The following is a 13188-nucleotide window of genomic DNA, read 5'->3' as shown; positions in this document are numbered from 1 at the left end:
TGGCATCTTCTCTTGGACCAGCCATGCGCAGAAGACAATTGCTCACTCGTCTACAGAGGCTGAGTATATGGCATTGTCTGATTGCAGCCGTCAAGTGGTTTGGATCCGTAATCTACTTGAAGAACTAGGCTATAAGCTTGACGCTATTCCTATTGCTGGAGATAATCAAGGATCCATTTTCATGGCATCAAATCCTGTCACTAGAAAGCACTCGAAACACATTGACATCCGGTATCATTATATCCGTGAAGTTGTTGAACGTGGCCTTGTGCAAGTATTCTTCGTAGATGGCAGTAACAACCCTGCAGATCTTTTCACAAAGAATCTTGGGCGTATCAAATTTGAGCTATTCCGCTCAATGCTTGGACTTGAGTTCTACTCGTCCACCAATCCTTAGGCTGTCTGCCCTGCCTGACGCCTACCGCTATTGCTTCGAGCAAAGTACTTTACTGTGCTGCTCAGCAAGGGGGTGTGTTGAACGCAGCTATGCTGTTCACATGCCACTATTATGATCATGTGTTATGATATGTCATATGTAGTCATATGTAGTCATTTACTATATGCGGATTCCTCAGTACTTCCTTATGTAATTCTGTCATACAGTTATGTATATAAACAGGCCATATCCTGTACTGGAATTGAACTCGCTTCTCTCTTACTTTTATTGCCTCACTGAGACACTAAGCTCTACTACCAGGTATGGTGCTGGAGAGTGTTCCCACTATGCACTCCTTGCCTGCTCAACAACTTCCTTATTGACAGCCCATGATGATGCTGGATTTTCACCTGCCAAGCTCATTGATTATGCCTCTGATTATTCAGACGCAAGTGAAGAGGAGGATGACCTGGTGGAGGACATAAGCGCAACAGGCAAAGAAGATAGCGAGGTCATCACAGACCTGGTCAAACTCAAATAGAAAGCATAAGCTGTTGCCAACAGTGGTCCCACACAAATGGCAGTTGCTTGATGTTCCTTGGTGCACTGTACGGAAGGAAAAGAAAGCAGAGAAGTTGAAAGTATTAACAAAGGCTTTCAAAGATCTTCATAAACTCATCCACTCACCAAAAACCACATTCACTGGTGGTCCTAACAGACTGCAATCTTATTGGGCCTGCGCCATTTGCAGTAATCTCCAGATGCAGGTGAAGCAAGGTTTACACAGCATTGCAGCATCACACCATACGGCACTGAGCCACAGATTCTCAGTGAATAATAGTGGTTGGAATGTTTGAAAGTGGACTCAAGATTGGGTCCAGAGTGGCTGTCTGCCTTGCTCAAGGCAAGGATGTCATTCCAAGGTCTATTTGCTGCTTGATGATCCTGCAATAAAGACCAAACTCCATGCATATGTTTGCAGTCATAAATGGTGTATGAACCCTCAGAAGCTGGCTCAGTTTACATTGGGGGAGCTCATTCCCAAAGAAGCCACTAAATATCTTCAGAACATGCATAAAAAATGGGAAAAATCATTGCAGGCACGATTGGTATGAAGCCATCAGTCTCGCTGCTTGATTCAAATTTGAAGCGGATCCGATGCATAGCTGGAGAGATATGGAGAATGACATTCTGCATCAGATTAAGCATACTGGACAGTCAAAGATGAGCTTCTTGCATGTACTGTGCTCCAAGGCATCACACATGGCTTGAAAAAAGTAATGAACTTTGTCCTCATGCCCATCAAAAGATGAAAGGAGCAGGTGAACCGCAACACAGACTTGCATTCCTCAAAATGAAGCCTGAAATAATTAAGAATTTCATGTGATTTTGCTGACTGCGCCAAACAATTAATTTATTGTTGACTATCCATCCTTTTGATCATCTCCAAAGCATGTTCAGAGCATTTTTTACAGTCGCTCTACATAAATGATGTCACATTTCTAACTTTAAACAAGTATTACAGCCTGCGGATGGCAGATGATTCATTTCATAGTCTGACTCACTTCTAGGCCCCCCCTAGTGAATGACAGAAGAACTTCTTGCCAAAGATGGAGGCTCATGTGAGACGGCTGGTACAATATGTTATAGGAGATGTAGGGAAGGAATTGTCATGTGTACAGAATTATGTTAAATGACGGCTTGTGTTACTGGCTCGTGATAAGATGACAGCACAGGCAAATGATGCTCAGGTGAAGTGTTGGGTTTTTCAGAATCAGCACAACACGCGTGCTTCCTGCAAGATCCCTGTACAGAGCTCATTGTTGGAGAACCATGAGCTGACCTTTTGATTGTACCACAATTGATTGCATACCTTCCTCAAGAATTAAATAGGGTATAATTTTGTTTTCTTTTAGCTCACAAAAAACAAGATTTGCTGATTTCCAACGGCTGTAGGAATTTGAATTGCCCCACAAGCATGCTGTTTATTTTGTATTGAGGAGAGAGAGTTTCTTCCAAGCTGCAATGCTGAATTAAAACCAATAATTTTTGGTGGAATAGGATACTAGATTATTGGATAGATTACAGTAAGGTAGTGTTAAGATTATGCAGAGAGGTCTTAATACATGTGGTATATATAGTCCCAACCACCTATGACAATTATCCTGTCATAGTAGCCTTTTGGCTCAGTTGGATTTTGTGTTAGTGGTTGGGCATGAATTTCACAGGTGGATTTTTTGAGGTAGTCCCATGTGTCCACCAACAGTTGTGATTAATATTGAGGCCTAAAAGAAACTGTCCTCTATAGTAGGGAAAATCAATGAACTTGTTTGGGATACAAATTAGCAGGAACGAGAATCAAAATTCCAGGCAGTGCAACAAAGAGAACTTGGCAGAGGTCGCAGTCGTGGATGTGGACATGGACACGGACATATTCAAAAAGGGTGGGGACGAGGACAGACCCAGGCTATGGCAGACCAGTCTGAAAACTCAAGTTCAGAGACATCCTTATTGAATCACACAGATCAAGCACCTGAAAATGATAACTCAATGGATTCGGACTTGAATTTTAAAGCTGCTCTCACTTCATCTGTTCCCACTGCAACTCAAACAAGCACATCCAAGGCTTAAACCTCAGCCTATTCCCTCTTCTGATTCCAACTCCCATAGCTTGCATCCTGTAGACTCTCATGAGTCATTTGATGTACCAATTACTGGTGACCCAGGGACTGACAATGCCAAGGATCCTCAGATGAGCTTTGAAGAAGAGGATAATGGGGAAAGCAAAGAAGATGAGGCAGTTGAAACAGCGATTTGGTCAATTTTGGGCCATAAATGGATTGGGCAGGGCTTGATGTTCATGGTAGAATGGATCGACAATGATGTTACCTGGGAGTTTCTTTTGAACATCAAGGATTGTGTGGCCCTGGATGATTATTTGGTCCATCATGGCTTAGCTGAGCCTTCAAAACTATCCAAGAAGATGTATCTTGTAAGTAGAAAATGATAAATTGGTTGTATATAAATATGCATGGTAGGAAAGATAGTTCTATGACAATGGAGAAGCCGTTCCAACTTGGCTGCTCCTAGTTACCTTCTTCTCTACTCTTGATCTCCAGGGACTAGCGGTGTAACAGTGGTGAAGCATGAAGGGGAAGTAAAGGCATGGGAAATAGAGAGTGCACAGCTTTGAGAAAAGGGTAAAAGCAAAAGACTTGCCTCAAAAACCAGCTCATATCAGCAAGAAGGCACTCACAAACCTTCATCTCCAGAACAAACTGGAACCAGATTCACTGAGCAATACTGATGATGACTCACAGAGCAATAGCAGTGAAAGTGATTAAATGGCGGCTAACCAGATAAGCTCGCCACGATGATGAAATAGCTGTGCACGTAACACTGTCATGCTGTCTCTGAGCCCAAAAGCATGACAAATCAGCAATATTCTTAGTTAATTCCCCTCAATTGCATTTTTCCTCTCAGAGCTTTTTGAAGTACCACAAACCCCTCTAAATACACTTTGCATAATACCATGATACCCAGTTTCAAAACAAAAGATACAGGTCAAAAGTCGCAACAAATATATGAAGTTTTGTATCAAGGAACCCTCGAACACTGTATGCAATGGATGTTGAGCATAATCATAGTGGAACATAATGCAGGAGGAATGTGTCAAAGGGTAGTTGTGATAGGCAGGGTGTACTAATAGCAAAAATATACATGTTACATAGCATATGTTATGATGGAGCATGGGTTGGACTGTAAGTGAAGTCATTAACATCATAGTGGTTAGAACCATGCATTTGTGTTTGGTAATGCTTGGTCTAGTTTGTTGCAAAGAGTGGCACCAAGCAAGACCAAAACGTGCCTGCACAAAACAACTTAACTTCCGGAGTGCAATAGACCTTGCAAGCAAGGTGATTGCGCGCAAGAGCATGAAAGTCGGTATGTTAAGGATAGAGCAATTTTGCATAATTTATAATGTATTACTTTCAACAAGTTTAGTGACTATTTGAGCTTCACACTTGTATACTATTGCATCTAGATGCTCTGAATTAAATTTGTTACATCAATTAGAAAAGATTTGGTGTTGAGTACAAGCACAAATTTCAACCAGTCATCAATTAGTGTCTCAAGTGGTGACAACTTATGATTTTTGATACAATATTTGTTGTTCCAGGATCTCAAATGACTCAGTTGAGATGGCTCTTAAAATCATTGTTAGATGTATGGTTTGCCCTTCCACAAGAAGTGTTTTTCCTCCCATCTGGTCATTCTTTCTGCTTTTTCTTTGTATTTGTTTCATCTTTGTATCATTTTCCATCATTGCCACAACCTCATCCTCTTGCCATCAGTGAGTTTCCATTGGAATCCAACTCGTATCTTCATCAGAATTTAACCACTTTTGTAGAAACATGTCCGGACTTGATCCAGGTCAAGTTGAGGCCTTCCTCTGAAGTCACCCCGGCCTCCTTGCACAGCTTTTTCAGCAATCACAAGTTTCTGCGCATTCTACTCAGCCTCTGTCACCTGGTGTCATCACCTTGGATCCAACTGCAGCCGTTACTCATCATGGCGGAGCAAGCAGCATCTCAGCCTAGTGATAGCACTACTGTGCCGGGAGCTGTTACATCTGCTTCATCGACCATGTCGGGGGTCATGGCTCCTGCTCCTTCCGTTGGGATCTCTTCCAATCGGGCAGTGCAATCATTGTATTCTTTTAATCAACCCAATCCTTCTTCACCCATGAACCCCTCAACATCTTAGCCAAATTCCTTTATCCCTACTCCTCTAATCATTCCGCACTCTGGTGTCCAGCCCAGTCCTCCTATTGCTCCTGCACCTCTGATGACTCCATACTCTGGTGTCCATATGATGCTGGGACAGGTTGGGCAAGGGCATCCTCAGACAGTCACAGCCTTCCCTAGCATTAACTCCTTGTTGTTGGCATTACTGCCACTCTGACCCTCTCTTCTCTACTCTCGATCTCCGGGGACTAGCGGTGTAACGGCGGTGTTGTTAATAACTTCACTACTGTCCCATTCTGTTACGATCATGTACACCGTGTAACCGTGCCAGAGGCCACAAAGTGTCTAAGGGCGGAGGGTCGAATGAGACAGTAGTGAAGTTATTAACAACACCGCTGTTACACTGCTAGTCCCCGGAGATTGAGAGTAGAGAAGAGAGGAGCCAGAAGCAGCCAAGTCGGAGTGGCAGTAACACCGACAACGAGGAGTGAACCAGAGAACTTTAAGTCCTGAGGTTAGAGTAAGGAGAGCTTCAAGGTGACGAGCCTGAAGACTTAGCGGACAAGAGAAGGAGACCTAGGGTGGTCCTAAGTTGATAATTAAACTGAGGGACTACAGTAGAGTACAGGCAGTATTTATATCTACAGATTGGCGCATTGGAGTGGAGCGCCAGACTAACTACTAGGAGCTATACGTGTAGTACCTGCAGGGTAGAGCATAAGACAATAAGAGAGAGGATAAAACAATAAGGAAGAGACTAGGTAGAAAGGGAATGTGTAGCAAGAAAGAACAATAAGAATGAGATTACAGTAAATGGTGTATCTCGGAATACCAAGCAGCGGAGCAGGACACCGAGGCATGGACTTGACAAACTTGCATATTGTGTATTAGATTGGTTGGTTGGAGTGCCCTTTCTGTTTCACAAAAAAACAAGGCAAGCTCATTACTGGCCCAAGTATGAACACTTCACCTTGGCATCATGTCAGGGCTTACAAATGATTGAACTCCTCTTGCTAGCCTGCATAAGGCAAAGGAGTTTGTTCTTGCACTGTTCACAGGATGCACACTCTTTGTTGTTGTTGTCATTGTCATTGCCATCTCTGCCATTGTCTGGATCTCTGCCAGCAGCCTGGGAATCACAAGTCAATGGGAAAAACAAACTCAAATCAAGAAAACAAGGGTGTACCTTGGCCTGTGCTGTCCCTGTTCCTTTTCCCTTTGTTGCCTTCAGGATCTCTGCCACTGGCCTCCGTAGTGAGGCAGAAACCTTGCTCAACAAGGTCCCCCATTGACTTTTTGCTGTTGCTGCCTCTACTAATCTCCTTCTTCTTTCTACTACCTCCTCCTCCTGCTGTTGAGCCTGCTCCACCTGGTCCTGCACCTCCTGCACTGCTTTCCTTTGAGCCACCTTGGCCCAAGCAGCTGCCTCCTTCTTTCACTTTTCCTCTTCTGCTGCCTTTGTTGCAGCCTCCTCTTCAGCCCTCTTCTTGGCTTCCTCCTCTGCCTTCCTCCCTTTCACATTCTTCATCTTCTCCCTTGCCTCCTTCATGATCCACTCCAACTCCTGATCTTCATCTTAAATGACAGTGGGATTGGCAGTAGGATTGGCAGTCATTGGAGCTATGAGTTTTAACAATGAAAAACTGGCAGAGGATTGGTAATGGTTGTGGTGATGGTGCAGCTAGTCAACATGATCAGGGACTGAGAAAAATTTGGGAATTTGGGTTCTACAGCGGTAAAACCCTGGGCCTTTTATATGGAAAAAAACAGTGCACAGACCAGCTCTGAGACTTTATTTGATTAAACTGTTGGCCTGCAGATTTCTTTGAATTTTAATTTTCAACAACTATCATTTAGTTGATGGGATCAATCCTTGGTGATGGCTTTTGAGAGCTCAAACCTAAGAGGGGGATACTGTCAAGACCATGCCTCAGCACATTGCTCTGGCTCTTGGCCTTCCAAGATCTGTCTTTATTGTAATCTTCTCTTATTGTTCTTTCTCACTACATATTCCCTTTCTTACTAGTCTACTTCTATTGTCGTATTCTCTACCCTGGAGGCACTAGATGTACAGCCTCTAGTAATAGTCTAGTGCTCTGCCCCAATACACTAATTAGTTAGTATAAATACTCCTGTACTGTACTTTAGTTCTTCAGTTTGATTATTGACTTAGATTCCCTACTTTCTCTGACCTCTGAGTTCTAAGGTTTGTCACCTTGACCTTAAGACTTACAAGTCCTTTGGTCTGCTTCTAGTCATTGGTGTTACTGCCATACTCAGCTTGGCTGCTACTTGTGTCTCTTTCCTCTCTCTCCTCTGGGGACAGATGGTGTAACAGTGGTGTTGTTAATAAGTTCACTACTGTCCCACTTGATTCTATTAACTTAGACACTGACCAGCCCTTCATCTCCAAAGGCACGGCTTGTTGGTATACATGATCTTAACAATGACTCATTTTCAAATACACCTTCATATTATATGTTGAGAGAAGATACATATATTTGTTAAAGGTATTACAGTGTGGATATAAAAAGTACGTTTATACATGGATTCATACATGATATTGCAGTATTCTTGTGCTATGTTATTGTGATTGTTAAAGCTTAATGGTGACTTGAAGGAAAAGCACTTGCCATGTAAAATTTTCCAGACTAGGGCATAAGCTTAATACAGTGGAACATCTTTCCATTCACCAAGAGAATACAACAGAAAATTGTATGGGAGGCAAAATAATGGAATCGCCTTATACAATGCACTTGACCCAATCTTCATCATAAACACAACCTTTTAGTAAAAACTTGGTAAATCCCTTACTTGAAATGATGCACTGGGTTTTGGCTGTCCATAAAGTTTTGCAGAAGGGAATTGGAATCCAAACAATAGGTTGAGGGATATGTGGGAGGAAAATCCAGCCATCCTCAGTTATAGTCCAATGCAAATCTGGAGCAAGAGGTCAGTCAATATACAAAGCAGAGCCAAAGATAACTTACCATCATAAGATATGATAGATTGGGACCTGTGTACAGGGTCCGACAATGATTCAGTACTATCTCTGAATATTAAAGTATCATCATCAGAAAGAATCTCAATGTCATTAGATGCATATGTAGCTGAATTAACTTGATGAACATGGTACTGCAGAGAAGATCCAATTTCAGGGCCAGTTATCCTCAAGGTCTCATCCTGAAACCCAGAGAGTCTGGTTCCATCATGTGAAAATGCAACTGAGTTGACATTATAAGGATGGCCCTGCAGAGGCTCATCAATCTGAGTTCCAGTCCTGGCATCGTAGATTCTCAATGCCATATCTTCAGAACCAGACACAATTCTGGTTCCATCAGGTGAAAATGAAACTGAGGTGACAAAGTCAGTATGGCCCTGCAAAGGGACACTCATCTGAATTCCAGTCCTGGCATCCCAGATCCTCAATGTGTTATCCCCAGAGCCAGACACAATTCTGGTTCCATCAGGGGAAAATGCAACTGAGTTGACCCAGTTATCATGCCTCTGCAAAGGCTCACCAATCTGAGTTCCAGTACTGGCATCCCAAATTTTCAATGTCTCATCATCAGAGCCAGACACAATTCTGGTTCCATCAGGTGCAAATGCAACTGAGGTAATGGAATCAGCATGGCCCTGCAGAGGCTCACCAATCTGGGTTCCAGTTCTGGCATTCCAGATGTTCAATGTCTCATCATCAGAGCCAGACACAATTCTGGTTCCATCAGGTGAAAATGAAACTGAGGTAACAGAATCAGCATGACCCTGCAGAGGTACACTCATCTGGGTTTCAGTCCTGGCATCCCAGATCCTCAATGTCTTATCCCCAGAGCCAGACACAATTCTGGTTCCATCAGGTGAAAATGCAACTGAGTTGACATAATCAGTATGACCCTGCAGAGGCTCACCAATCTGAGTTCCAGTCTTGGCATCCCAGATTCTCAATGTCTTATCCCAAGAGCCAGACACAATTCTGGTTCCATCAGGTGAAAATGCAACTGCAGTGACCCAATTATCATGACCCTGCAGAGGCTCACCAATCTGAGTTCCAGTCTTGGCATCCCATATTCTGATGCTATAATCATCACAACCAGTGACTATTTTATCCCCAATTGGTGAAAAATGCACACTCCTCACGCTTCTGGACACATTTACAGTCACAGTGGTTTCTGGAAGCCAATTCATCACCCGGTTTATCAATTTGACACCTCTCTGCAGTTTGGGTTTACAGCCAACATTGTTTTCCCAAAATGGCATGATGCTCAGATACAAATGTGGTGTCATTCCATAAACATCACCATTAATGAACTGTTTAATCAAATTTTGAAGGTATCCCACTATCTTCTGAATACTTGGGTGATCTGCATTGTTGTTGCTTGTTCCAAGTATTGCATCCAACATCTTACTGCATCTGGGCAATGATTTCAGTAAGCTCATAGCCTCTAACCAATATATCCCTTTTTCAATCAAAATCTCTTTTACTCTCTGAAACAATTCATCTGTTTGACCAATCTCAAAACGGTCTGTCCAGAATTGACAGCAATAGTTGAGTGTCTCAGGAATTTTTTTCGAAACTTTGTCCTTGAATCCTGGCACATCATCATCCTTCATAAATGAAGAAGGCAGATCACATATGTTGAAACAGAACCTTTCCATGATCCGGAAACATGAGAAGGTAAGACTCTCATGCTGAGTTCCTGCATTGTATCTGTATTTGCTGTTCTTGTAATTGGAGAAGAAATCATAGAATGATTTATGGAATATAAGAATAGGTCCATCTTGTTCTGCCTGGTAAAACACAGCATTGAGCTTATCAATGAGTTCTGAAACAATTTCAACTTTGACTTCAGGCTGTAACAACTCTGCAATTGTCTTGCATGTTAATGGCCTTCCCACTGAGACGATTGTATAAAGAATATTCAGATCATCCTTCATTTCCTTTTCAATTTTAGTGGGAATAGCATCATCTAGTATTTTAACATAGAGTGTATTCAGATCCATCATATGTGCTGCATTTTCTATGCAATCAAGCAGCCTTGTTTTTTGCCTTGACATTCCATGTGGCTCTGTCACAAATCTCACCACAGTGGCTGCATAAATAAACAGCTGTTGTGATAACTTTGTGAGTATACACAGTTGCTCTTCTGTAGGAGATATGTGCTGAGGCTTGTTTTGGAAATAGACAGAAATATTCTTTTGAACTATATCTTCTGCAACATTATAAAGAACAAATTCCTTCATCCCGGACGCAGAGTAGGCTTTTACCTCAGCCTGAATCTTTGGCTCAGGCTGACTTGTTATGAAAAATCTCAGTCCCAGCAATTTCCCTTTGCTGATTGCTGAAACAAGTGGTTGTAATACCTTTGCAATATCCTGACACTCATCAAGAGCATCTAGCACAAGGACAGGATGGTAGATTCCCATCTGTGCAGCTTTGATGACTGCTTTCCATGTGTCAAGTCCATGCCTCGGGCCTCCATTCCGCCGTTTGGTACTCCGAAGATCCACCTTTTATTGTAATCTCTCCTTATTGTTCTTTCTCGCTACACATACCCTTTCGTTCTAGTCCCTCCTTATTGTCTTTTACTTTACCCTGCAGGTACTACATGTATAGCTCCTAGTAGTTAGTCTAGCGCTCCGCACCGATGCGCCGCTCCATAGATATAAATACTGCCTGTATGCTACTGTAGTTCCTCAGTTTAATTATCAACTTAGATCTTCCTTTCCAACTTAACCCTTCTCTAAGTCTTCAGGCTCAACGCCTTGAAGTATGTCTACTCTACCTTAGGACTTAGACGTTCTTTGGTTCGCTCCTCGTCACCAGCGTTACTGCCGCTCCGACTTGGCTGCTACTTAGCTCCTCCCTTCTATACTCTCAATCTCCGGGGACTAACGGCGTAACGGCGGTGTTGTTAATAACTTCACTACTGTCCCACTCGACCTCCCACTCTTAGACACCTTGTGGCCTCTGGCACTGTTACACGGTGTACATGATCTTAACAGTATAATTAAACTCAATCCGTTAACGTCGTACTGACATATCATTTTTTATGCCTCCGAAAACCCGAGCTCAATCAAAATACTTTCTTCACCACAGCCCAATCATTTGCCCCTTTCTCCGAATCCATTTCTGCCATCGGTCAACCACGTCGCCGTAATCGCGGTTTCGGTCCAGCCACAGTTCCTACTATGTTGACTCTTCCTGAGGCCATGGAAGAAGAAGAACAATTCGAATACAGTACTCTGTATACCGGTGACGGACAACCTGTCCAAGTTTTGACCCCTCATCGTGGACAACCCCCCGTGGTCGCTCCGGCTCGGGGCCAGTCTACTACTTGAATTGATTCTCCCATCCTCCAAGCCATAGCTCGTCGTACTGGAAAACAACCTCAACGTCGTGCTGCTTCAGAATCTCCTCGTGACCTGCCTCCTCACTTCGATCTGGATGCTGGTGATCACGATGATCTAGACCCTCCTGTCGACCCCAACGATCCGGGTGCCGACAACGATAACGACAATCTGGATGATGACTCCGGCAGTTTACCATGTGGTGAGCCTGGTGACCCCAGTGGACCTGGTGGACCCCGTTCCCCAATCTCTCCTGACATTGTAAGACCTGGGTCGGAATGGGTCTTATGGTAGAGATTGGTATATGAGGGTTTATGTTGTAGCGTGCTAGGAGCAGGCTGGAGCTCGAAGGGAGCTACGAGAACCGCGACCGAGGATGGGAATGACCTAGTAGTGGCTGGAACGACGAGATGGTGACCCTTGAGGGGGTTCCTAGGAGGTCCAGGGCAGTCCCTAAGGCGTAGGGAGGTTAGGTAAGAGTGCGGGACTGTATGGTATTGCGTAGTAGGAGTTGTACTTGCTAGAACGTCAATATAGGATCGAGTAGGTCGTAGATGTAAATGAGTCTCGAGGGTGTAAGCTCCCGAGAAGGTATATGCCCGGGAGGGTAGGTCCCTGGGGACTGGGCTTGTGGATGGACATCCTCGAGTGTGGGAGGTGGTAACGGAGAAGCAATACGTAGTTCGACGTGAGGGGTAGCTTCGACGTTACTTAGATCGAGGTCCCGAAGCTTACGAAGTAGCTAGGGAGCTCTGGGAGGTTTGGGGAAGGGTAGCTCACCAAAGCGTTTAGGTGTTGGGGAGCTTTAGTAATGTTTGAGGGAGCTCAGAGACTCACTCAGATGGCTGAGACTTGAAGTAAAAGTGTATATTCAATTGTATAGACGATCAGAGAGACAATAGACGAGAGTAAAGAGAAACAGAGGTAGAGAAACAGAGAGTAAAGAGAATTCCATATAGGTAGCAGGTACAAAGGGACAGGGACTGGACCTATGTAAAGGGTGTGTGTTCAAAATATACCAAGCTAGGGATGCTTATGTTACAGAGGATACTTATATAGGTGGGATGAATAGGTAACGGGACATTGTAATAAACGAGCATCTAATGGGGCTGGCGTGAAGTGTGGAACCCATGAGGCTAAATTGATAGGGGATTGTCCGGTGGCATATGCGAGTCGCGGAGCTGTCACTTCAGATGGAGGTTAGCATTGGTCGGGAGGTTGGCTAGGGTTCCATGGTTCATGGGGGTTTCATGGGAGGTTATTTGGGAGGTGTGAAGGAGCTGATACACGGTTCTGGGATGTCTAGGAGGGTAACAAGGGGAGCTTTTAGGGACAGGGCATGACAGACATCCCCAACGAGCAACGTGCTATGTTGGAACTCCTCTTGGGATTCAAGGGCTCCATTGAGACCCTTGGTACCATTCTCGCCACTCTCAGCCGTCCCTCTGACAGCTCTGAATCCAAGAGCAAGGTCAAGGAGCCAGAGGTATTTGACAGTTCGGACCCCCGAAAACTCAAGACATTCTTCGTCAATCTCGCCCTGGTCTTCAATGACCGTCCAAAGTACTTCACCGACCAACGGAAGGTGAATTATACTCTTTCCTATCTCAGTGGGTCAGCCAAAGAATGGTTTGTCCCCGATATCCTCGACCCGGATCTCGACTTGCTGCCGGCGTGGAGAATCCTCCTTCAAAGCTCTGGTTAAGGAGCTTCAGG

The 13188-nt window shown here is 44.0% G+C and overlaps 2 protein-coding genes across 2 annotated transcripts; one reads left to right on the top strand and one right to left on the bottom strand.

The window, feature by feature from the left end:
- Positions 1-4948: 4948 nt before the first annotated feature.
- C8R40DRAFT_1177033 (uncharacterized protein) lies at positions 4949-5341 on the top strand (the record flags this gene model as incomplete). Its single annotated transcript, XM_046232616.1, has 2 exons — positions 4949-5077; positions 5144-5341. The coding sequence occupies 2 exons, from the start codon at positions 4949-4951 to the stop codon at positions 5339-5341; spliced, it is 327 nt and encodes a 108-aa protein (XP_046080314.1).
- A 3320-nt stretch (positions 5342-8661) lies between these two features.
- Positions 8662-9117, bottom strand: C8R40DRAFT_1019000 (WD40-repeat-containing domain protein; the record flags this gene model as incomplete). Its single annotated transcript, XM_046222973.1, has 1 exon — positions 8662-9117. A coding segment is annotated over one exon (456 nt), but the record flags the coding sequence as incomplete, so codon positions are not given.
- Between the last annotated feature and the right edge of the window lie 4071 nt (positions 9118-13188).

This window comes from Lentinula edodes (assembly GCF_021015755.1).
Source record: "Lentinula edodes strain Le(Bin) 0899 ss11 chromosome Unknown C8R40scaffold_58, whole genome shotgun sequence".
Taxonomy (NCBI): Eukaryota; Fungi; Basidiomycota; class Agaricomycetes; order Agaricales; family Omphalotaceae; genus Lentinula; species Lentinula edodes.
This window is presented reverse-complemented; position numbering and strand designations above follow the sequence as displayed.